This window comes from Arachis duranensis, chromosome 10 (assembly GCF_000817695.3).
Source record: "Arachis duranensis cultivar V14167 chromosome 10, aradu.V14167.gnm2.J7QH, whole genome shotgun sequence".
Lineage (NCBI taxonomy): Eukaryota > Viridiplantae > Streptophyta > Magnoliopsida > Fabales > Fabaceae > Arachis > Arachis duranensis.
Window position 1 is genome coordinate 93,895,750 of NC_029781.3, and position 26,010 is coordinate 93,921,759.

The 26,010-nt window shown below is 31.1% G+C and overlaps 2 protein-coding genes and 1 long non-coding RNA gene across 5 annotated transcripts; 2 read left to right on the top strand and 1 right to left on the bottom strand.

The window, feature by feature from the left end:
- Window positions 1-10,124: 10,124 nt before the first annotated feature.
- Window positions 10,125-13,195, top strand: LOC127743177 (protein MICROTUBULE BINDING PROTEIN 2C-like). Its single transcript, XM_052255861.1, has 5 exons — window positions 10,125-10,399; window positions 10,525-10,608; window positions 11,666-11,890; window positions 12,307-12,528; window positions 12,949-13,195. Exons 1-5 carry the CDS (start codon window positions 10,211-10,213, stop codon window positions 13,123-13,125), a joined length of 897 nt encoding a protein of 298 aa, XP_052111821.1. The 5' UTR covers window positions 10,125-10,210; the 3' UTR covers window positions 13,126-13,195.
- Window positions 13,196-14,488: 1,293 nt separating this feature from the next.
- On the top strand, window positions 14,489-23,307 carry LOC107470956 (uncharacterized). 3 transcript variants are annotated; one of them, XM_021132476.2, is made up of 27 exons: window positions 14,489-14,696; window positions 15,006-15,782; window positions 16,066-16,174; window positions 16,284-16,366; window positions 16,982-17,137; window positions 17,242-17,310; window positions 17,553-17,675; window positions 17,759-17,908; window positions 18,033-18,164; window positions 18,241-18,320; window positions 18,442-18,536; window positions 18,638-18,705; window positions 18,900-19,001; window positions 19,104-19,177; window positions 19,582-19,689; window positions 19,878-19,953; window positions 20,137-20,273; window positions 20,379-20,538; window positions 20,632-20,811; window positions 21,382-21,498; window positions 21,580-21,735; window positions 21,913-22,077; window positions 22,169-22,281; window positions 22,446-22,569; window positions 22,750-22,845; window positions 22,956-23,034; window positions 23,149-23,307. In XM_021132476.2, the coding sequence occupies exons 1-26, from the start codon at window positions 14,493-14,495 to the stop codon at window positions 22,986-22,988; spliced, it is 3,687 nt and encodes a 1,228-aa protein (XP_020988135.2). In that variant the 5' UTR covers window positions 14,489-14,492; the 3' UTR covers window positions 22,989-23,034; window positions 23,149-23,307. The 3 variants fall into 3 exon arrangements, 2 of the variants coding, with proteins under 2 accessions (XP_020988135.2, XP_015945870.3); XM_016090384.3 differs by having other exon boundaries at window positions 22,972-23,034; XR_008004462.1 differs by lacking the exons at window positions 22,446-22,569; window positions 22,750-22,845; window positions 22,956-23,034; window positions 23,149-23,307 and having other exon boundaries at window positions 21,580-21,727.
- Window positions 23,308-25,266: 1,959 nt separating this feature from the next.
- Window positions 25,267-25,743, bottom strand: LOC107470888 (uncharacterized). Its single transcript, XR_001588525.3, has 2 exons — window positions 25,633-25,743; window positions 25,267-25,519 (listed from the first exon to the last, which is right to left on the bottom strand). It is a non-coding gene; the product is annotated as an uncharacterized LOC107470888 (long non-coding RNA).
- Between the last annotated feature and the right edge of the window lie 267 nt (window positions 25,744-26,010).

The window sequence follows — 26,010 nt, forward strand, 5'->3', positions numbered from 1 at the left end:
ACCCGAAACTTTATTATAATTATAATTTTGACCCAATTAATTTATATGATTACTATTTTACCCCTAATGATACTAAGTTCAGAATTTTATTTATTTTTCATTTACATTACATTTTTAACTCTCTTTTTACCCAAAAATAACCATAACACCCTTTTTACTTTTACATCTTTGTTACATAGGATTAAAATCAGTTTTCTAACCTATTTTTAACCCTTATATACGTGACTTTAATGATCATTTAGTAGCTAGATTTTCAGGGGTGCAGTTTTTCATTTTTATCCACTTTTAGTGACTTTTAAGGCTTGAAACTCAAACCCCAAGTGCTCTATTAATTTTTTGACTGTCCCTTACATTTTCCAGAGACAAATAGCTTTATATATCACTCAAATAATAGTTCAAAAATAGAGAAGTGTCACTGAATTTTCAGAACTAAAAATCAAGCACAAAATTGCCAGAAAGTGGCTCATATAAGCACCGAAAACAAGCACAACCATACTCTAACTAATCCAAATTCTAACCCTTATCTCTTATTGAATTCAATTCTTAAACCTTTCACACACTAAAAAACATGCACATAAGGGTAGAAGCACAGATGGTGATGGTGCAGTTTCGTTTTTGGCCGAAAGTGTTGTAAAAACGTCGAAATTCAACCACTTTGAGCTCGAATTTTTCTAACTCCTTAGGCGTGCTTCAAAAGGAGTTATATATACATGGAGGAGGGTAAAAATTCATCATGACTACTGTTTTTAAAAAAAAAGGAAAAGAAAAAGGGAAAGAACAAGAATTTACCTAGCCGAAATTTCGATATAAACGCAAAGATTAGCGAAAACGGGCAACCGTTTGTGCTTGTATGGTTTGAGTCCTTGAAGAACATATGAAGAACGATGGAAGAAGAGTTGAAATATGGGCTGGGGCGTAGAGAATAGGTGCAAGAATTTTCTCTCTTTCTCTCTCAATAATTCAGTCAAAAGAGTGTAAAAATGTGTAAAGTGTTTTGTGAATTTTGTGGCAAATACTTCTTTAAATAAAAAATCAAAGTCTTGCTGAATTTATGATGGTAAAAGGGGCTAGAATTTTCGTGGTCAAGGATTGAGCTTCAATGAATAAGGGGCATGAAAACGAGGAAGCTTGGTCAGTGCTTACATGTCAAGCTTATTCACGGTTAACCGCAGTTAGTTACTCGAGGTTAAAAGCACAGCAGAGAGGGGTGAAAGGTTGAGATAGTCTCGGCCCAGAGGCTGAGAAGGAGATACAAGTTACTTGGATACCAAGTAAGAAGATTTGGGTCTCTAGGAGTCGTTTGCAAAATACTAGTAAAAAATTTGGTTCGGGTAACTTTTACCATGCGGTAAAATAATTAATGGCTAATATTTATTCTTAAAGAAATAGATCATGAATAAATCACTAATATTAATCTTGGGACACAATTATCAAGGTAGAAATTATTTTTACCACTGGTTTCAAAGTTTTCGGTTACTAGAGTTTTCTCGACGCACGCAAAACCATCATTAAAAGTGAATTCCTGACTCAAAAAGTCTTTAGTGAGGAAAATAAACCAATGGTAAGCTAATATTTATTATTTACTAGTCAAACTTGACTTAGGGGATTAATTACCCTTATAAAGTCAATTTTGACTCTATTAATGGCCTTTTTCTTTTCAATTTTCAATTTTTTCTTTTTTCTTCCTTTTTTTTGTAAATTTTCGTTTTTTTACCATTGGGTCAGCCTCACTATTTCTTATTGGGCCATTATTCGAGATTTTGCGAAATAAATTTTAAAATAGCCAGAAAAGTCTGTTTATCGAAAACTGGGTTCTTGTAATGCTCATGTTAAATTCAGTTGTCATGAGTTTGCTAAAATTAGCACAAAGGGACTCATTGGCTAAACCAAAAATTATATCATCAACATAAATTTGCACTAGAATGAAAAAATTATTAGAATTTTTAATGAAGAGAGTAGTGTCGGTGGTGCCTTTTTGAAAACTATTTTTCAAAAAAAAAAAAAGAACCAAGTCTTTTATACCAAGCTCTTGGAGCTTGTCTTAAACCATAAAGTACTTTTAAAAGCTTGAAAACATAGTTTAAAAATTCTTTATTTTCAAATCCAGGAGGTTGCACTACATACACTTCTCTATCTATGATATCATTCAAAAATACACATTTCACATCCATTTGAAAATGTTTAAAACCACAATGGGCAGCACATGCGAGGAGAAGCCTTATAGCTTCCATTCGGGCCATTGGTGCAAAGAATTTATCAAAATCTATTCCTTCCTCTTGATCATATCCTTGAGCCACCAATCTTGCCTTGTTCCTAGCTATGCTTCCGTCTTCACCCAATTTGTCGACACTTGATTCTTCTAAAATTGTTGTAATTCTTCTTCCATGGCTTTGACTCAAAAAGGATTACCAAGAGCTTCATTTACATTTAGGGCTCAATTTGAGAAAGAAATGCCAAATTGTTTTTATCAGTTGCTCTTCTAAAAGAGGATCTAGGGGTGACACCTTATGAGGGACCCCTATGATGAACTCTTGAGGATAATTCTTTAGAAATCTCCACTCTTGGAGTTTTGGGGATTTAGGAATAGATTCAGACATGTTTGGTTCATTGGTATTGATATTCCCAGAAATTTCATCAGTTGCAAGAGATAAAATGAGATTGTCTCCTGTAGAATTGTCTGCAACAGCATATTCAAGGACAGGTTGTCCAGATTCACCTTTTTCTTGATTTTGGGCTTCACTCATGTTGTCTTCCACTTGATTACCTGTGTCACCATCTTTCAGAACACTTAGAACAGAATTAGAATCACAAAATGTAATGTGTATGGTTTCCTCAACGGTCCTAGAGTCTTTGTGGAATACGCTAAAGGCTTTGCTAGAAGTTGAGTATCCAAAAAAAAACTACATTCATATGACTTTGAATCAAAATTTTTCAAATTATCTTTTGTATTTAACTCAAAGCATTTACATCTAAAGACATATAAATATTTAAGATTTGGAGGAGTTCCTTTCCAAAGCTTATATGTGGTTTTCTTTAAAAACTTTCTAATAATTGTTCTATTTAGAATATAACATGTTGTGCTCACAGCTTCAACCCAAAGGAATTTAGGTACATCACTTTCACAAATCATTGCTCTAGCCATTTTTTGAAAGCTTTTATTTCTTCTTTCTCCAATACCATTTTGTTGTGGTGTTCTAGGACAAGAGAAATTATGTCATATATCTAATTCATCACAAAATGATTCAAAAAATTAGTTTTCAAATTCTTTTCCATGATCACTTCTAATAGAAGCAATTCTTAAATCCTTTTCATTTTGAACCTTTTTGCAGAGAATACTGAAATCTGAAAACGCATCATTCTTATATGTTAGAAAAAAATCCAACCAAATCTAGTATAGTCGTCAACTACAACTAAGCTATAGTGTTTGCCTCCAAGACTTTGAGTTATAGTAGGATAGAAAAGATCAATGTGTAGCAGCTTCAGAGGTCTCTTTAGTTGAGATATCTTCCTTTAATTTGACAAAACTTTTGGTTTGTTTTTCCATTTAGCAAGCATTGCAAGTGATGTCTTTGTCAAATTTAGTTTTAGAAAGACTTCTAACTACTTCCTCCTTTACAAGCTTAGAGATTTGAAACATGCTTGTATGTCCCAATCTCTTGTGCTATAACCATTTTTTCGAATCTATAGAGGTGAAACATGCTACATTTTGATCTCTAAGTTCCTTTAAAGTGAGACTATACACATTATCATATCTTTTTTAAATAAACAAAATATCACCAGAAATTTCATTTATGACCAAGCATTCAGCCCTTTTAAAGGTAATCCAATATCCCAAATCACACAATTGACTAATGCTAAGAAGATTGTATTCAATCCACAACCAAGAAAATATTATCTATGAAAGTAGATAAATTCTTACCCACTACCCTTTCCATCATCACTTAAAGTCACAAAACCACCATCATACTTGTTGATTTTGATGAAAAACGAAGATTTTTCGATCATGTGCCTTGAACATCCACTATCAATATACCACGTGTCTCTTTTCTTCTTGGATGCAAGACCAATCTGCACAAAATTTTAAGTGATCTTAGCTATTTAAATAAATTTGGATCCTTTGATGTTAATCCACCTTAGTTACCCAAGGGCATTGAAATCACTTATCACTTTATATACTTTGTTTCCTACTTTTCTTTTAACAATGAAATATTGATAAGATGAATGACCATGCTTTTTGCAATTAGACAATGATTTTCTCTTGTAGATTTTTTTAAAGCAATTTGAAGTTTTGAACTTTCTGGTTCATGAAGTTGATACTTCAAATTTAACAAGTGATTTTTCAAAAACTGCATCATTTTTATTAAAATAACTAAACCAGATTTCTTAAGCAAGGGTTTGGTTCTTGAAGATGATGCCTTGGTTTTAGCAAATAGTTTTCCAAAAACTGCATCACTTTTGGTAACATAACCCAAACTAGATTTTTCAAACAATTGTCTTTGATTAGCTAGCAATTTGTCTAAGTTGTTGGAATTTTGTGTAAATTGTGCTAAATCTTGCTTTAAATCTCTAATCATTTTATATAATCTATCTTTTTCAGCAATAAGATCAAGTGAAGCATTGGCCAAACTTTTGTCTCTAAATGTTTCAATTTTCAGACTTAAGAAATCTATTTTCTTAGAGGCACTTTCGGTTTCCTTCACCTTTTCTTTAAGAAAATCAATTTTCGCTCTTAATGCATCATTTTCAGCTGTGCATTTGTTATATTTTTTCAAAATGTTACTAACATGGGCAGTTAAATCATCAATCATCATAGGCAAGTCCTCATTGGATAGGTCAGAATATTTCTCTAATAATATATCTCGTACTTAAAAATTAACAATTATCTGTTATACTACCAAGAGAGAATTATATTTGATAGTTATCTATTTTATGCAAAGATTTTGTGCTAACTTAAGAGCAACTATAAGTGCCTCGTATTTTACTTGATTGTTATTGGTATTGAAGGCAAATTATAGATATTGCTCTATGACTGTTCTTTCGCCATCTACGAGTAATACCCCGATTCCAGAACCTTGCATATTTAAAGCTCCATTAAAGTACAATATATATGTTTTTTTGGTAGTGTCAATTCTGCTATAAAGTTGGCTCATGCTTGAGATTTTATGGAATCTTGAGCATGGTATTGAATATCGTACTATGAGTGTTCAATGGACAACTTGATTAATCTTTCAGCGAATTTTGACCTTGTCAAAATTTGCCTTAATGGTTGTTCTAAATGGACTATGATGGTGTGACTTTGGAAGTAATGCTTCAAGTATCTAGTTGTTGTTATCAGGGCTAGAGCTAGCTTTTCTAACTTTGCGTACCAAATCTCAATATTGTAAAGTGATTTGCCGACGAAGTATATTGGTTATTGTTGTTTATTGTAAAGTGATTTACTATGTTCTAGCTTTCGAAGTTTTACAGGTGACGATAATATAGTATTGAGCTTGTCAAAGGCTTGTTCGCATGCCTCTGTCCAGGTAACTCCTTCTGTTTTCTTAGTTATGAAGAAAGTATATGATAGATAAGTTATCCAAGGTAAAAAACTGTGATAAGGCAGCTAATTGACCAATTAGTTGTTGGACTTCTTTTATTGATTGAGGACTTTTCATGTCTAATATTGCTTTGTATTTCTCTGAGTTGGCCTCTATACCTCAGCAGGTCAGCATAAATCCCAGAAAATTTCTACCGTGTACCCCAAAGGTGTACTTTTCTGGATTCAATTTCATGATATAGATTCTAAGTTGTTGAAAAATTTATTTAAGGTCTTCTATATAGTTTTATGTGAATTTGGTCTTTTCCACCATATCGTCAACATATACATTGATATTTCGGCCGGTCTGGTTGGTAAAGATCTTATCCATTAGTCTTTGGTATCTAGCACCTACACTTTTAAGCCCAAAAGACATAACCTTATAAGTTATAACAAAAACTTTTTTAGTCAGTAATAAATGCAGATTTATCTGATCGACAGAGTACATCATTATCTAGTTATAACCAAAATAAGCATTCATAAAACATAAAGTTTGAAAATCAGAGGAATTATCAGCTAGTTTGTCAATGCAAGGTAAATGATACGCGTGCTTTGGACAGGCCTAGTTGAGGTCAGTAAAATCGACACACGTCCTCCACTTCTTATTGTGTTTTTTAAAATCACAACCTTTATTAGCCAACTGGTGAATATGATTTCTTTGATGAAACCGACAATCAATAACTTTTGTGTCTCTTTTGGCGATGTTTTCTTTATCTGTTCCAATGTATCTCTTCTTTTGAGCTATAGGTTGGATAGATGGGTTGAGCGTCAAGTCATGATAGATAATGTTCAAATGGATCCCTGGCATTTCAAGATAGGTACATGCGAAAAGGTCTATATTTTGTCATAATAAATCAATGAGTTGTTCCTTTTCTGTCCCATGCAGTGCATTTCCAATGTAGGTGAATTTGTTCTCATCCTCATTTAGAGTGACCTTGGTCAAGGTATCTGTTGGCATAGGTTGGTCTTCCATATCTGAACCAAGGTCGAGTTCTGCGAATGGTGGGATGTTTTTTGAGTTATAAACAACATGTATATATGGTTGCTCTAGAGGCTTTATGGAGCTTGTCTTAAAACTCACGTTATAACATTACTGAGCTTCTTTTTGGTTGGTATAAATTGTTGCAATTACAATATCTTGCACACAAGTGTATCTAGAAACAATAGCATCAAAGACATTCAAAGAAAGTCTCCCTAGAATAATATTAAATAGAGTTTGATAGTTTATAACAAAATATTGTATATCTAGGATTTTACAGTTTGGAAATCACCTATTGTTGTTTGCAACCATACATAACCAAGTACTAGAACACGCTCACCTGAGAATCCTACCAATTCACTTGTGGATAGTTACAAAGTTTTGTCACTTAACTTCATTTTTGATATGTGAAATATAATAGGGCATCTGCAATACTTCTTGGAGGTAGAGACCTTTTGCACCAATACGTCTCCCACCTGGAGTTATATGACTACTAGATGTCTATGTTTTTGTCCACTACTTTAAGGTCAAATGGCTGAAAAGTGATTTTTGAAACAACCAATTGGTGGCTAAGGTCGGCTCGGATCCAGTCATTAACATGATGGCCTTATAAGATCTTTTCCTGGCAGAGTTACTACTACCTCCACCTGTAAAGCCACCGAAATTTCAATTAATAATACCACAGGATTGTGTAGGGTTTTCAGCTACCTTTTTTCCTTATCTCTGTGGCTATCATTTGTCTTTGATGGTTTGCCGAGCTGTTTTGTGTTTTTTCTCTATTCATGTCTGTTAATGTATTTGTTTAGAAGGCTTTGCCAAGGTAATTTCTCGAGGAGGTCTTTTACTATGATGCAGTCATTTGTGGTATGTCCATCTGGCGCAAGGTGTAATACTTTGACTTCCCGCATATCTCTGGTCCTAATAAGTTCCAACTTTGTTTGGAGGTTTGATTAGTTTAGAATGTAGGATATCCTTAATAATATCCTCTCTTTTAGTGTTGAGTGGAATATATGTGTCAAACTTTGGGGTTAGCTTAAACGACTTTCGATTGTCCCTGTTGTCTCGGTTCCTGCTTCGTTTGTCATCTTCTTGACTCAAAGCTAACCTCTCTGATTTCAAAACTTAGTGGAGCTCTTCTATCTCGATTTGGCCTACTATTTTTTTTCGTAACTCGGGTAGTTTTTGGTTTTACTACTGCAATGGTCTCTTGGAATTTCTTAAGACAAACACTGCTTTTTAAGAATTACAGATGGATGAGGTATATTTTAGTTCCAAGAGAACAGGTGACGATGAGCATTTGCAAAGACACTCTAACACTCAAATAAATAAAAGTGAGAGATGAGTAGTGTGTATTCAGAATGAATCACATACCTCTTTTCTGTTTAGAAAATTTGATCTTATAGAGTATTGTGATTTGAATGTGGTATGTTGCCGTTACTCCTTTTCTTAAAAGTAGTGATATGAAGAAACAAACAAATTACTATTTGTTCAATCTTTATTTATATATTAATTTAATTTTATCTTACCATCTTATATAACTTGATATGACAACTACTTAATCTAATCATAATGTATAATTTATTTTAACACGTAATTAATTGATAATTTGTCTTTTAATTAAATCAAAGATTACAACTAAAATAATTTTTTTTTAATACCAAATCAAAAATTATAACTTAGCTTAGCTTAGTTATCCAATTTACCATCTTATCAGCTTGTTTCTTCTAAACTTATCAAGTTATATGTTTGTTGGTAATTATGGTTAACCAAGTTGAAGTTTTGTTATACCACCACTTGTATCAACTTCATGTTGATCAAATTATAGTATCATTTTTTTACTAAAACTTTGATCATGCAAGTGACATATAAGTCATCGTGTCATAAGGCTTCATGACTCTTCTACTTGATAATCATCAAATTGGTAAATATCAATTTTAATAAGTTCACACATGAATAAATTCTAAAAAATTCCACTATTTTAAAATTCTTCCATCTTCTATAGTATGTTGTATTTGTTTTTGTTTTTAAAAAAATTGAACTCTTTTTTCACATAATATAGACTCTTTTTTGGATTTTATAAAATAAAATTTAGTTGAATTTAGATTGACAAATGACTTGGTAAAATATTGGGTCAAATTCCGGTCAAATTTTTACATGCCACAACGGAATTAGAAGTAATCTTGTAATAAAGTAGTTTTATATATTTTTTTAAATATAAAAAAATTTAAATTTGTCTTAAGTAAATATAAAAAAATTATGTTATTTAAATTATAATTTATTAAAAAAAATTAATTATTTAATAATTATATTATGTCTGTATAAAAAATTAGTTATTAATCAACATCTTGTATAGAAATATGTATTTTATATTTATAAAAACTTTTTAGTGCTCTTTTATTTAATCCATAATAAATTTAATTTTTTAAACAATAGATTCTAAAAAGTAATATCTTAATCGTAAAAATAATCTCCTTTAAATAAAATACATAAAATATACAGAATCACAATTTAAACAACTTTTAAAAATCATATTTTAATGCGATTTCTTATAAATTTGTTTAAAAAAATTGATTTTTTCTTTTTAAATGTGATTTCTTTTTTACTGTATGATTTTTTTAAATTAAAAATTTGAAAATTAAATTTCATTTCAATTTTTTATTTATAATTAAATATTTAAAAAAAAACTAGATGAAAATTATGAACTATTTATAATTTTAAAGAGAAAAATACAAATAGAACATTAACTTTTTTTACAAATATATAAATATTTTAAATTAATTTTAATACATTGTCAATATAAAATAGTTTTATACATTCATCTAATTATATAATCCCACACCAACAAAATTAAATTCTAAGTTATTAACTAAAATTAAATATTTATAAATTCCAACCATTAGAATAATGAAACGCATATTTTTTTGTTTACCAATAGAAAGTCCTATCTACTTAATTACCTGCCTCATTTTTCATCCATCTACAATATGTACAATGAACTATACGAGTTAACAAATGAACATCACTTATACTATTCAAAATAACTATTCGAATACTAAGATAATAAACATCTTATGTCATAAAACCATTCATCTTAAAAGCTTAATTTAATTTTGGAGTTCACTAATGATCGAATTTTTAACCTTTCGGATATAGAGCTGATGGGAAAATATAACACTAATGATTATATCTCTAATATTAAATTGAACATTCCTAAACCTTCATTGTACACATTGTACAAATATTTCATTAGCTCCCTATATTTCTTTTTATAAAAAAATAGTACATATTATATTGTTAAAAAGCTTTTAAGTATATCAATACACTAATATTTTATGATCTTAATTATATATATATTTTATTATTAAAATTAATAATTAAAAATTATTGAAATACCAGCACCGGTAGACTTAAAAATTTTTCTATACTATTATCCGACAAAAATAATCTTTTGTGGCCAATTTACAATTTGCTTTTTTCATGGACCATTTTATAAAAAAAAAGTGAAGTTTTGGGCCCAAAGTAATTATTTACTTTCTTCTTCAAAGGTAGCTCCACATTTTCAGTTGAGTGTTTCCCTCGTTTCTGTCTTCCCACTATTCGTCTCGTTTCCTCCACAAAAGAGAAAAGAAAAGAAAAGAAAAAAAAAAAAAAAGAAAATGCATGAGAAGCCGCAACATGATACGGTGGGTTCGGAAGAAGAAAAGAGCAAACCTAATAATTCGTGTGCTTCTGAGTCTGAATGTGAAGACAACTCGTCCTTGACTCGCTCTCAAACTCAGTCCAATTTGGATCGCGGACTCTTCAACGACCTCGTCCAAATTGTTTCTCTCGTTCACTCCCTCTTTGTAATAACCTTTCTTTGGGTGATACACTGAAGAGTGTAAAAATCTTATGGAATTTATATTTTAATTGATTTATTTATTCATTTAATTGTGGACTCTGTTGATTAAATTGAAATTTGGATCATTAGGATAGTAAAGAAAGCAGTTCATTTAGGCGTCGAGGTTCTATGATCTGCACCAAGCCACCATCAAGAGACTCATTGGCTAGAAGAGTAAACTATTTCTTCCTTTTTCTTTTTTCCAATTCTATGTTTCTATTAATTGAATGACTATTCACGCATACTCTTTATGCGGTGAATACGGTGAATATGAAAATTACCAATTTTTGCTGGCATAGCAATATGAATCAAGAAGTAAGACTGCATTTGTTCACCAGAACAAGACAAGAATAAGACATATCGAATACAGATACAAAAATTAGTGTCTTTATATTTTGTTTGATATAAACTAAAATAAATTGTGAAAGTTTAATTTATTCTTTTGTTTTCATCTACAAAAATCTAAAAAAATATATAGTAACAAAAAAATATAATTATGAAAAATTAATGAGAATAATAAAAAAATAAAAAATAAATGGTGTCTTTTGTTAATATTTTGATAAAAAGACACTAATTCAATATTTTTGGACACAAGATTTTGTGTCTCTGTCCAGTGTTTCTGCTTATAAACAAATGTAGTCTAACTGCTTGTGTAATATAAGTTGTATTGTATGACCAATTTCGATGTTTGAGTTTACATCTTCATATGAAGTCTGTTTAAGCATCAAAATTAGAGTCATATCAAGTTTAAGCGGTTAACGAATTAGTTTTGATACTCTGTTTAAGTCTAAGAATATTTTCATACCATCAATTGATAAAAACCCATTATGTATGTGTCTTTTAGGATGGTATATCGCATTGTATTGTATGTATAAGTCAAATGCATATAATACTGTAGTAATACCTTATTACTGTCTTTTTCTTTCTTTCTTTTTTTTGTTTGTTTACTGCAGATCATGATTAAATTCAACATACAGAAATTATTAATAAAGTGTCATGTCACATGGGATCATCAATTATGAATGTATGGAGATATAAATATAATGCTGAAAATAATCATCTAATTGTAATAGCGTAATTTACTTTACATATATACATGAAAATATTGCAAAAATAAGTTATTTTTCTTCTGAACTTTTTGTTATCACTGTCATAAAAACCTTTCACGTTTTGAACTACCACATTGACTATTTGCTATTGGTTCTTAAATAATGTATGTTATGTTATATAGATGTCTATGCTCAGGAAAAAGGAGAATGGAGAACTTACCCTATTGAGGAAGCAGGTGGAGGAATTGCAAATGAAATTATTGGTGAAAGATGAACTTTTGGAGTCAGCAGAAAAGTCAAGAAACAAGTTGAAGGCTCTTAATCCAAAACTTGATGAGCTTAAAAACATGGTATCAGAAAAGGACTCTTTACTCAGGTCTACTCAAGGACAACTCTTTGATGTGAAGGTGCTGATGACCTTAATCTACTTTTTATGTTGCTTTCGCGTAGCATATACTCTTTGCATAATTGCAAGTCTTTGGAACAGATTCGCCTAAAGTGAGAAGATTGGTAACTGCCAAAGGTAGTTTTTATATGCGGGCAATGACTGGTAATAAATGTTCAGAGTTGGATCATGAAACAATTAAACCATCATGTAGAACTTTAACGTGTGCACCATGGAAATTGTTAATTTGGGGTTTGTTATTTTTACTTTCACACTTCCCTGAAAACTTATTAATCCTTCAAAATGCATCAAAATCTAAAAAAGTTCTGTCAGTCCCAATATGAATCTTCCTACACCAAAAAATTGTTTTATTCAGATTATACTAATTCTTTTTACGACGAAAGTTGTGAAATTTGTGTCTCTCATCAATGTCCACAGATGAAGCTTGCAGACAAACAAGCTGTCTTGGAAAAGCTACAATGGGAAGCAATGACATCAAACAAGAAAGTGGAGAAACTGCAAGAAGAGCTAGATTCTGTGCAAGGAGAAATTTTATCATTTACATTGCTGCTTGATGGCTTGAAAATAACTAATAATGATGGACTGTATACTGATGATTATGACATCAAGCCTCATAACTTCAATTCCCTACCTTCTACAGTGAGTTCAGTAACATTTTTTTCTAACTATTATGTGCAACATATTTGATATTTATGCCAAATTGCCAATGAATAGATTTGTTTCACATTCTTGGTAACAAGGCTCATGCATATTTGATATTTGACATCTATTTGATATTTTCTTTTCATGGACTCATTAGGATGTCACATATCTTTCACGAATTAAATTGACCTGACAAAATTCTTTGGAACGAAATTCATTTTACAAATCTTTTAGGGATGAAAGTAATTTTACTTCACATGTAAATCTGAGAGACCAAATTGCTAGTTTAGTCTTTTTAGATTCGGGTTATATACTAGCATTTTAGTGTACACATTTGTTTGATTTCTCTAAGCACCATTATTTCTCAAAACAAATTGGTGTTAACTGTTAAGTATCAATGCATATGTAATTTTTTAGATGTATATGGATGAGGTGGAAATGCAGAAAATGGAAGAAGCGAGAAAAGCTTATATTGCTGCAGTTGCTGCTGCAAAAGAAAAACAGGATCATGAATCAATTGCTATTGCTGCCAATGCTAGGTTACACTTTGAGTCATTTCTCTTCAAACCCGAAAATTTAGAGAGTTATTTGTGAATCCATGGTTGGTCAATGTGACCAAATTTATAAATATGTGACCATAAAATATATGGCATGCTGTGAAATTGAAAGGATTTTCCGTTAGTAAATTACAGTTTATTTCATTACAAATTATGGAACTGAATTGAATGATAAATTATTTATATATTATCGTATAATACATTTGTTTTGCACACTTTTAATACATGAAATAATTAAAATTTGAATAAAAATAAGCTTTTAACATGCACTAAATATACTCAAGATTACACAAGCATGTATCAAGTTTTATAGTCTTATAAGAATGAAAATGATATGATAAGTTAATTATTTAACATTTAATTCAAACATGATCTTTATAGTTAAATAAAATATATAAAAAAATATAACATAAAGCATTTTTTTGTCACTAACATTTGTAATTCTTTTTAAAAATACTAATAGTTAATTTCATTCAATTTTGTCCCTAATATTTTTAATTCTTTTAATTTTATTCATAACGTTTTCGATTTGTGTTAAAATTATTCTTAAAAAATTTTAATTTTATTCCTAACATTTTCTATGGAATTAACCTTCATAGATAATTTTGATACAAACAAAAAATTTTAAAAATAAAATTAAATATAATTAAATATTAAAAGTTTTTTTTTTTTAAAAAAATTACAAAAGAGTAAAAAAAAATACTTTATCCAAATATTTATTTTATATGCCAAATATATGTATAATTAGACTTATTATGCATCTACGTGATAATATACAAGAAATAGTAATTTACCATCTAATTTATATAAGAATAATTGTCTATACTTAATTGTTTCATTAAGGACTTTTACTTTATGTTATTTTATTTTTGGTATAATTTTTGTTGACCAAACTATCAAGCATCAAAGATTTAAACTATGACATATTCTAATTATAAAAAATAAAAATCAATTTAATATCCATTAAAAATTGAATATTTTATCAAATTTAATCTCATCTTTAATAAGTATTAAGTTAATTTATACTTTTTTTATTAAAATAATGGGCGCTTAAAATTTCGTATGATTAGATATCGGCTATAATATTATAGACACAAATTGTCTTCAACACATTTTGAACATAACATTTATCTATTATTTGACATTAGTTTGATACAATTTTTTTTACAACTCTTTCTAAATAAAAAATAAAAAGTATTTCTTCAAACATCTTAAAATACGTTTGTCTAACCTTATTCTAATATTTTTAATTAATATATTTAAAATAAATTTAAAATTAATATTTTTTATTAATTATTAATATAAAAAATTATCAAAATAATTTATCTAAGTAAAAAGGCAAACAAAATATTTTAAAAAATTTATTTATCTTAAATATTTTATCCTTTGGCACTAGAAATGGAAATGGAAAAGGGAAACGGCAGAGAACATTCCCCGCCAAAAATGGCGGCAGAGAGCGACGACATTGAAATCCAAGTCCGAACCCTAACCGCCGAATCCATCACTATCCCAATCCCTGCTTCCGCAACCGTACAACGCCTCAAGCTTCTCCTCAACCATTCATTCCCACCCGCCACCAACTCCTCCCATTTCCACCTTTTCTTCAAGGTACTCTTCTCTCACCTCTAACTACTTTTGCTTACGTGGCACCACATGATTGGTTCTCTTGTACCCTAACTGCGCATTGAAATTAGTGACGCTGCAAGTTAATCGTTTTTCTGTACTTAGCTGCACTAGTATTGAACTCATAGTGTATGGAGATAGAAATTAAACTGTTATGAAATGGCACTATTGCATGGTTTGATACATGAAATTGATCTTGTATTTTAGATGCACTATTTAGTGAGAATTTATTATTTCATTTTCATGTAATGCAAACTTTAGTCCTAATGAGAAATTGCTTGATTGTGATTCCAGGGTGAGAAATTGAGACCGCAGGCTCAGATTGGATCTTACACAATCCACAATGGGGAGTTTCTTGTACTCGTTCCATTTGCTAAGAAGGATTCCAAAGCTCACAAATCGGACTCACTTAATGCTCCTTCAACTCCCTCTAATGCTGCTTGTGGTGGTGATTCAGCTACCGATCTCGCGGATTCAATGTGGTCTAATATAAAGGAGGATCTATTGCATTTGCGCGAGGCCACTGAAAGTGATACTTTGGATCATGATAATAGCTCTGGTTTCGAGTTCAGGACGGTTGCTTCGGAGCCAAGAAAAGAGAAAGTGGATTATGAGGTCAGTTGGAATCAGGCTTCGAGGGCAAATGACAGAGATGCTGATAACCGGATTGAGCTTCCATATCATCTCATATTGAACACACTTGAGTGTACCAGTGAGGGTGCCCTCGGCAAGCATAATTGCGAGGTCTTTTTGAAGGTTTTGGACTCCGTGAATTGTTTGTCAGACCTGCCTCTGGGACACTGCAAGTTGTTCAGAAGAGCTCGTTCACTGGGAGGTGATGGTGGATTGCAGCTAGGTGCCAATGGTAGTAGTAGTTCATGCTTGTGTCCTGCATGGTTGAAGATTGTAATGAAAGCATTTGCTTTCATAAACATCTTGTCCGGGTTTCTTCATTTGCAGGGTAGGAAAGTGACCTTGCGTCTGCTGGAAGAAGCGTTGAATGAGCTTGGAATGTTCGGAGTCAAAATTGGCCTCCAGGACGTGAAGCATCTTCCGCTTCTCTCACCTCAAGTAAATTGATTATTTTTCTTGTCATTTCCTTTATTTTAAGATTTATTGTTAATCTTTCCAAAGGTGATAGTGTAAGCATGCCTTTACACCTTATAATCTGTGGTTTAACTTAAACGTGATTGTACGGGATGCCTATTGTATGCTAAGGCTGCAGGGATAAAGAATGTTGTGTGAAGTAATTATTCCCCCTTGAATGCCTTCACTTTTGTTATCACCAAGTTTGCAGTGGTTTTCTTCAATATTGCATTTTCCTGCTCTAATTTTGGTGCTTAATCCTCTGCAGCTAGTGTGCTTTGAAAGTGACATAGAAAAGGCAAGTTTTGGCAATGTCATTTTTGTCATTAACCATTCATCAAGTGATGAAGAACAAATTGAAATCAATCCTAAAACAGGTGTGTTGAAGATGTCTTGGGGTTTATTGTGGTCCTGAAGCTTGCTAATCTTCTTCTCCATTTGTTTGTTTATTTTAGCTTTTGTGGTTTGTCCTGTCTTGTTTAATAGCTCTATCAAAGATTGTTCGGACATTGAAGAGTAGGGATAGTTCTTTCCGAAATAATCTGTGGAAGGCTTTTGAGCAGCTTCCGGTATGTTTATTTAACATACAATGCCATGAACTATTTATTGTTGATTGATCTTTGCAATGGATACTGAAAAGTTTGTGTTTGGCCTGATTTTATAAGAGATGCATATTGCAACCTGAACTGAACTTTGAGCACAAAAGTAAGGATCATTATTCTGATGCATTCATCTGCCTATTGTGACTAGTATTTAACTTGATAGTCTGAAATCACTATTTTTTACACTTTAAAGAATGGAGATTTTCTACCTATCACTATCAGACCCTTCTTTTTTCATGATATTATTCTTAAACTTTGGTGAGCAATAACAATTGTTAAAAGGTTGGTCATCTTTCACTTGTATTAAGATATTGTGTCTTTCTTTGCTTTGTTTTTTACTTCATTTTGAATTTAAATTAAAATAGAGTTAAGTTTTTTTTATTATTCTTTTATTTTTTAATTGTTATCATTCTAAATTTACAATTGTTACTGGTGAAAAGATTGACTTTGTAAAATTGTGCATTAGGAGTACATTAGTATGGTGGTTCATTCATAAAACTGAAGTTACTTAGCTTGGTCAGAGACGACCTTTTTGCTGTAGGTGCTATGCGTGAGTATAATTTATATTGATATCTTCTGCAGTTTATTTCAGGAGATCAGCTGACTATGGGAGTTTCCTTGGAAAAATTGCTTGCAATATGCAAAGACCATTATTTTGTTGTAAATGAAAACAAATCAAAACGTTTAAAGAGAAGCTTGAATACCACAAAACCTGATTCAAATCACATTCGGTGTCATGTATGTATTCATCTCTGTTACATATTTACTTTTAATTTTTGGTCTTCTATGAATGAGATAGACGTTGCAATATTGCTTTATATTACTTGTTCTTGGTTTGGCAGGACACAAAGGCACTGCTAGCTGTGGACATGGTTGAACACCTTGAGAAAGGAATTGGATCTGAAGGACAGGTGCTCTTTTTTTTTTTTGTTATAAACATCTTTTGAGCTTTCGAGAATATAACACATCAAACCTTTAATTCACCATTGTTTTGCTGGATATTCAACTAATGATGCATTGTAGAATGGATAGACAGTAATTTATATAATCATTAATTTAATGTAACTCTATGTTCTTTTTTTTCGCTCATGAATATATATCAAGGCATTTCATATTTTGCAAGTGCTACATTATGAAAGTTTGGTTAATGCAGATTGTGCATATTGAAGACATAGGCCCTAGAAATGCCATTCATGCAGAGATCCCAACTGAACTATCGGAAAAGATGAGATCAGCACTGAAGTGTATAGGAGTTTCAAAATTGTATAGTCACCAGGTACAAATTGAATATGTGAAAATGTCTTCCTAGCTAATGATTTCTTACTCTCAGAATCAAAGATGTTCTGCTGTTTGGTTTAGGCAGAGTCTATACAAGCCTCCCTCCATGGGAAGAATGTTGTTGTGGCTACAATGACATCTAGTGGCAAATCTCTTTGCTATAACCTGCCAGTTCTAGAAGTTTTACTGAATAATCTGTCATCATGTGCTCTTTACATATTTCCTACAAAGGTTTGTTGCAGTCTATCAGTTAATTTCTCAATTCTAAAATCTAAATGCTCGAGTTGATCATAATCTGTTCTTATTTTCTCCGTGGGGGTTGTAATTGGATAAGTAAAATATTTCCTACATGCAGGCATTAGCTCAAGATCAACTAAGATCTTTGTTAAACATGACAAAAGGATTTGATGTTGAGTTAAATATTGGTATATATGATGGTGACACTTCCCACAGTGACAGGACTTGGCTACGAGACAATTCTAGATTGGTAATTTTACAACTAATTTCTCCCTTAGACTGGATGGACACAGGTGAAATGTGCTTCATGTTATATTATCATGCAGTTGATAACAAATCCAGATATGTTACACATATCGATCTTGCCCCACCATCGTCGATTTAGTCGGATTTTATCAAATCTAAGGTAGTTTATATGGAGTGTTTCAAAAACCATATTAATTATAATTATGCTATAGGCACTTAATGTGGAATATTAGTTGACGGGTTGTTATTAATAAGAGGCTTACTCTCTTTCAATTCATTAGGTTTGTGATAATTGATGAAACTCATACTTACAAGGGAGCATTTGGATGTCATACTTCCCTTATATTAAGGAGGCTCAGGCGACTGTGCTCGCATGGTTTGTTAAGATTCTGGGAATGTTTCCATAATTTATTTCTCCTGTTTAAATTTTAAATGAAAACGTGAATAACTGAATGTGCCACTTGCTTCTATTTGCAGTATATGGATCTGATCCTTCCTTTGTTTTTTCTACTGCAACTTCTGCTAATCCAAGTGAGCATTCTATGGTAAATACATGTCTTGGAAATAGTTAACGGTGTACACTTAGTATTACATCTCTTACAACATTTTCATTTTAATATTTCTGTGCATTATGCTGTCTTTCCTGTGTTAGGATTAAAAGGCTGCTGGGCAATCTTCTCAAAATTGGCATATTGCTATGCTCAAAGTTAAGTTTAATAATTGACTTCCTGTGTTCTAGGAACTTGCAAATTTACCAGCACTTGAGCTATTTCAGAATGATGGAAGTCCATCTGCAAGGAAACTTTTCATCCTTTGGAATCCTAGTCTGCATCCGAAAGCTGTGAGTTGAAATTCTAATTTTGTTATAAAAATATGTCTCTTATAGTGTTAAAGAGTAAAGACATATTTCTAGAAACTAATTGTTGATATTACTTGATTGTAGATGGTGAAGAAAGCCAAGTCTGTTATCGATGCTGATAATTTGGAAGACGAAAGTGACAATTTTGTTCGTTCAAGGTATAATCCCTCATGTATGGATTCGGATGATACAAAAGTTTGCAACTATTGATTTTGATGTAAATAGATTTTGTTTACCTGCATGCTTTAAACAGTGAAAAAGTTTCAGCTTGAATAATTTGGTCAATTCTTATATTTGATAAAGGATTAGAAATAGCTTTTCTTATATTTTAACATCCTTCCTCATGTAAGCGTTTTGGCAATAGCAAGTATTAAGGTTTGAATAGTAACACCATTATACTTATCAAATTTAGTTCATACCATCAAATCATCTTAACATGTTTAATAGATGATGTGTGATGATTACTGGATATGATTAAGAATTTCACAAGTTTATCTTTAGGGTTTGTTGTAATTGAGTATTTTTAGTATGAATGCCATGAGCCCTTTTGTTATTTTCGCAGCCCAATTGTGGATGTTTCGCGCCTTTTTGCAGAAATGGTTCAGCATGGTCTTCGCACCATCGCATTTTGTAAATCAAGGAAACTTTGTGAGCTTGTTTTATCATATACGTATGTCAGTTCAAATTTATATATATATTTGTATGTTCAAGTATAATCAATACTTTGATCAAAATTCAGATGGCTTGATTTGCCTATATTCTGTTTTGGTTTATCTGATATGCTTTTGGGAAGTCTAGTTTATACCCTTATTCTAAAAGCAAGATGCTCATGCTATTGAATTGCTGTAAATGATATAGACGTGAAATTCTTCTCGAAGCAGCCCCGCATCTGGTTCATTCCATCTGTGCATATCGTGGTGGCTACATCGCAGAGGTCAACTTTCCCCAAATGTTGAAATAGGCCTTATTATTATTTTGTGTGTGTGTGTGTGAGAGTATGCATGATATTTTTTAGATCATTTATCATTTCAATCCAATGGTAGTGCTTATTCTTTTTGGTTTGATTTATGGACTGATGAATTGTGGAGACTTAATACTGGCTACTTCACATTGACAGGAAAGAAGAAAAATAGAGACTGCATTTTTTGGTGGTAAAATTTGTGGTGTTGCTGCAACTAATGCTCTTGAATTGGGCATTGATGTTGGAGAAATTGATGTGACTCTGCATCTAGGATTTCCAGGTAGTATTGCAAGGTATCGTCACAAGTGCTTTCATCTCCCAATCTAATTAAACCTTTAAAATAGCTTTTTTGTGTGGAATACATTAAAGAGTTTCTTTACAATAATTTATCCTCTTAGCTTGTGGCAACAAGCCGGTAGGGGTGGGAGGAGAGATAGGCCTTCTCTTGCTGTCTATGTTGCCTTTGGTGGGCCTCTTGATCAGTACTTCATGAAACACCCTAAGAAACTTTTTGAAAGGCCAATTGAATGCTGTCACATTGATTCCCAAAACAAGCAGGTTTGTAACTTTTAAACCTTTCCTTCTATAAGATTATAAGAGAGTTTTTAGCACATGGAAGGGTTTAGGCTTATTATGGAAGAATTTGTTCAGGTTCTTGAACAGCATTTGGCCTGTGCAGCTCATGAACACCCTCTGGCTGTGCAGTATGATGAGAAGTATTTTGGTTCTTGCTTAGAGAATGTTTTAAATTCTCTAAAAGCTAGAGGATATTTGAGTCCTAATCAGTCATCTGATTCTTCTTCTAGAATTTGGAACTACATTGGTAATGAGGTATATTGGATTTTTTTCACGACATAGGATTCGTGTCTATCAATTCTGGTTGACTTCATTATTATTCAGCATTGTAAAATATTTTTAAGGGTTAAATATGTTCTGAACCCTACTAAAAATTTGGTTTTTGTTTAGTCTCTCTCTCTCTCTCTCTCTCTCTGAAAAAGCAAGATTTTTAGTGGAGAGGAGAGAAAGGCTTCATGAATTCGGCACAGTTCAACTTCATAGTTGAGAATAAATTATTTAGAATTATAGACAGAGTAGTTATACAAATGTATTTACAGATATTATAGAATATATTCTATTTCTCTAAACGTATTATTTTGTATGGTATCCTAATTTATTCAATTTACATATTCTAGGATTAAAAACTTATTTATAGTTGAGGAAACCTTGGTGGTAGTAGTAAGGTTGCCTTGTAACTTAGTCACAGGTTCAGATCTTGTAAATAATCTCTTTACTTAAAGGGATATACTATCTCTAGTCCCCACTAGGTCAGGAGTTTCATATAGTTTGTACAGTCTTTTTATTATATATTGCATGTTTTTTATGGTATTTTCTCTTTTCTAGAAATATCCTTCTCATGCGGTCAATATCCGAGCAATAGAAACCGTAAGATACAGTGTCATAGATCAGAGAAAAAATGAAGTCCTTGAAGAGATAGAGGAAAGCAGGGCTTTCTTTCAGGTATTGACTTGTACATGCGATATATGCTGAAATAGGATTTTGCTACATCAAATCAAAGTATATCTGTGTTACCTGATTCAGGTATATGAAGGTGCTGTGTACATGTGTCAAGGGAAAACCTATTTGGTCGAGAAATTAGATCTGTCTAGCAAGACCGCTTTCTGCAAAGTGGCTGATCTGAAGTATTATACAAAAACTCGAGATTACACCGATATTCATGTCACTGGGGGTAATATTGTATGTAATCTGCTTCTGTAACAGTGATCTTTGAATTAACTTATTTAAGTTATAGCATGCAATTAGAATATAGCAATGTTGAACTTTATGCTGCCTCCTTAATACGGCTGGATAATTTTGATGAAGTTTAGATCTTTAAAAACTCACCATTCCTGTTACTATTACCGTTACTGTCAGGCTTATCCTACAGGAGTTTTGAACATGTTTCCTAAAACAAATGCGCGGGCTCATATATGCAAAGTAACAACTACATGGTTTGGTTTTTATCGTATTTGGAGAGGGAGCAATCAAATCTTTGATGCTGTTGACCTAGCCCTTCCTCAATATTCATACGAGTCACAGGTGAATTCAAATACTTTTAGGTTTACTTTCTTTTAATTTTGTGCCACATCTGTGAATCTTTTAACATTGCTGTGTTCTTTTCTCTAAACAGGCAGTTTGGATTCCAGTGCCACAATCTATCAAAGAAGTAGTACTCAAGAAAAATTATGATTTTCGTGGAGGTTTGCATGCTGCTTCGCATGCGGTTTTAAATGTAGTGCCTTTGTAAGTTTCTCAGAAATATTAGGTTTAAATTTTTCTCATGAATATAAGATTCTAAATGATAATCATGGCATGTTCCTTACTTCTCAGCCAGATTTCCCCCCTCTTTTTCTGGTAACTCCTGTTAATTTTTTGTCAATATATATTATGATGCGTTTTGCTTGCAGACACATAACATGCAACTTATCTGACTTGGCTGCCGAGTGCCCGAATCCTCATGATAACCGCTATTACCCAGATCGAATTCTCATTTATGATCAACATCCTGGAGGGTGTGGGATTTCAGTTCAGGTGAGTAACATGTAAACTGTAGCATAGGATTTGGCTTTTCTTTCTCAGTTCCTTAATTAATATCTATCTGATTCTTTAGTAAGATGTTATATGATGAACAAGAAGTTTCTGGTTTAATAATCTTACCAAGTGTTAATCAATGTAGAGATTTCACTTAATGTATTTTGAGTTGTTTGATAGGTTCAACCGCGTTTCACCAAGTTCCTGGAAGCTGCAATTGATCTTCTCACTTGTTGCCGCTGCTCAGCAGAAGTTGGTTGTCCTAATTGTGTTCAGGTCTGGATCAATGTTTTTCAGATTTAAATAAAAAAAGTTTCCACCATTCTTTCAGAACTTCTGCAGGTAAAAATAGACTGAAGTCTGCATAGTGTCAATTTCATTTATAGCTTTTGCATTATGTAGAGTTTTGCTTGCAATGAGTATAACGAGGTCCTACACAAGGATGCGGCCATTATGATTATCAAGGTTGTTACTAAACCGAACCTTTTATTTTTTAGTTTTTTCCATTTATTTTTCTCTTCTCTTCAATTGATTATTGCATTCCCGACTTCAATTTGGTTACAAAATATGTCCATTCAGGGTGTTCTGGAAGCAGAAAATGTGATCAATGCTGAGGAGTCACCTTTTTTATGAATTGGTTAATAGTCCTTGTTACCTTTTTTTTCCCCCTTGCTAAGAAAGGGAGGTGGATTCAGCTGTAAAAGTTTACTTATTTAAAATAAATTCTTTATAGTCTTAGCTTAATATTGATCCATTTACTTATTTATTTTAGAGTTAACAACCAAAAACGTTTTGGAGTTGATAAAAAAACCCTAAAATAAAATAAAAAATTGATAAAAAAAAAGGTACTAAAAGATATAAAATGTTTGTCAAAATATCTCACAACTTAACAGGTGAAGAATTAATCCGTTGCAAATCAGATTGTTAGCCAATAAATTGATTTTATGTATTGATGCATTTGCGGTTGATTTTATGTCTCTGGAGCTTGTACTTATTCTCCAGATTATCGATTTTGCTCTTGTACTGTTGTTGTTATGTAGGACATTCTGTTAATTAGTTAACGTTGACTTCACTGTGGGACTAAATTGATGTTAATAAAACTTTTTTGGATTCAAATAGGACACTTTAAACCTTAAGGACTAAAATAAAATTACGCCTAAATATAGAGAACCAATTTAGTACTTTTACCCTTTAAATAATATTTTCGTGCGAAAAAACACTTACTGTATGCTTTTGTAATTAACCTTTTATAAAATAAATGTATAATTTTTATTTTCACCATACCTTTGTCCTTTCTTTTCTTTCCTTTTTTCTTAAAAATATTGTTTTTAAAATTGTAGTTTAATGTAGTTTTGATTTGTTGTTCATATGTTTAAATTTTAGAGTAATTATTCAAATTAATTTTCAAGAATTTTAAAAGTGAATATTTTAGTCCTTAAGAAAAATTAATAAACAAAAACATCTCTAAGATTTTATCTTCGTAGACAAATCAGTTCTCAATTCATTTTCTAACGGAGTAATTATCCAAATCAGTCCTCAAGAATTTTAAAAGTGAACATTTTAGTCCAAAAAAAAAATAATATACAGATTAATTCGTAACATTTTTCTTCGTTGGACATAACAGTTTTCAGTCTATTTTCTAACATGATTCACTAAATTCTTCAAGTATTTATTAGAAAAAGAATATTAGAAGATATTATAATCAAATTAACTACTAAATACCATAATAAATACCATATTAAAAATCAAATAGGTTTAACTACTAAATATCATATTAGAAATCAAATAGGTTTAACTTAATCTTAAAAGTTAATTTGATTATAATATCTACTAATATTCTTTTTCTAATAAATACTTGAAGAATTTAGTGAGTCATGCTGAAAAATGGACGAAAGATTGTTATGTGATAGAAAAAATGTTGAATTATTAATTTTTTTGGAAACTAAAATGTCCGTTTTAAAAATTTTTTGAAGACTAATTTGAGATATTATTCTATCAAAAAATAAATGGGGACTTGTGGACTGATTTGGATAACTATTTAATGTAAAATATATTTAAAAAGTTTATTTCTATAAAAAATTTCAATAAAATCTCCTTTTTTTTTAACTCTAATAAAACTCTTTTTTATTCTTTTAAACATATTTACTTCTAAAATATTATTAAACTTATTTTTATTAAATAATAAAAATAAAATAATATGATATATATGAATAATAATTATTAATTAAGATAAAATATAAATATAATATAAATTATTTATTTATTTATTATTTGGTGCGAATTCGCAGATACATATTTGTGATATCTGGAATTTGATCTGATTATAGTACAGATTAAATCCAATCTGATCCAATTATCTTGTGAATCGGATCATATTTACAAATTATGAATTAGATACGAAAAAATACTCTTAATTTATAGATATCTATAAACACTCCTAGAACTTAAAACCTTCTTCTTGCGTTGCACATTTTTTCTCTCCCCTCCTGATATTTCCCTTGCTATGTCTTTTGATAGTTTTGGTTTATTTTAAGAATAAGGGGTACTAGTTAGTAGTTAGTCTCTGTTTTTCCTTTTTTGCGTTCTTATTTTTTTTTCTGGTCTTTCACTCTCTTTGTCCGTCCAAAAAAAAAAAATTAAAAGAAAATTAATCTAAACTTTAAAATTAAAAAAAAAAAGGAAGAGACGATAGAAACATAATATAATTGATCACGGCTACCGCTATATAACTCACCATTATTTTTACCAATTCAAAAGGTGAACAATGTAGCTGTTACATATTATTACTAACATTTTATACGACAATAGCATTTTTGTGTTTCACAATATGCTCTTGCAAGGGTTCCATAAAGGCTCTTGCATTCTGCCTCACATTGCATCCCATTATTTGCACAGCTAGTTGCAAATTGTGGAATTAGACAATCTCTTGCCTCTGTTATAATTCGGCTTCCTACAAAATATTCCATTAAACAAGATATTAATAAAATCACAAAAATAAAATATTGCACAAAAAATAAAAATAAAATTGTGTTGAATATAATTGTTTTTGGATGTGGTGCATACCAAAACCAATGGAAATAGCAAGTAAAAGGAAGGAAATATAGAAGGAGATTTTCATCTTGAGAAATAGCTTCCAGCTTTCAATGGTGATATCACATTTCAAGAGAAGTTCTTATATAAAAAAAATTACTATGAAACTTTCTTTCTGAATTCAATGATCTTAAATTATTATCAAAATAACAATTAATTTCGGTCAACAAGAAACACACAACTTAATGAAAGCGTTAAACACATTTTAATTAATATTCCTTATTTCTTCTTTACGGTTTTTTTTACCATCTAATTAATGTTCTGTATGTCGACACATTTTTGACATAATATTCGTTTGACATGTATATTTTTTACGTCTAATTGTATCTTAATAAAAAATAAAATATTATT

Coding starts and splice junctions, on each gene's coding strand:
- LOC127743177 (XM_052255861.1), top strand. CDS start 10,211: ATGCATGAGAAGCCGCAACATGATACGGTGGGTTCGGAAGAAGAAAAG. Junction 11,891..12,306: donor GACAACTCTTTGATGTGAAG/GTGCTGATGACC, acceptor CAATGTCCACAG/ATGAAGCTTGCAGACAAACA. Junction 12,529..12,948: donor TCAATTCCCTACCTTCTACA/GTGAGTTCAGTA, acceptor GTAATTTTTTAG/ATGTATATGGATGAGGTGGA.
- LOC107470956 (XM_016090384.3), top strand. CDS start 14,493: ATGGAAAAGGGAAACGGCAGAGAACATTCCCCGCCAAAAATGGCGGCA. Junction 19,002..19,103: donor CTAGTCTGCATCCGAAAGCT/GTGAGTTGAAAT, acceptor ACTTGATTGTAG/ATGGTGAAGAAAGCCAAGTC. Junction 22,078..22,168: donor AATATTCATACGAGTCACAG/GTGAATTCAAAT, acceptor TTCTCTAAACAG/GCAGTTTGGATTCCAGTGCC.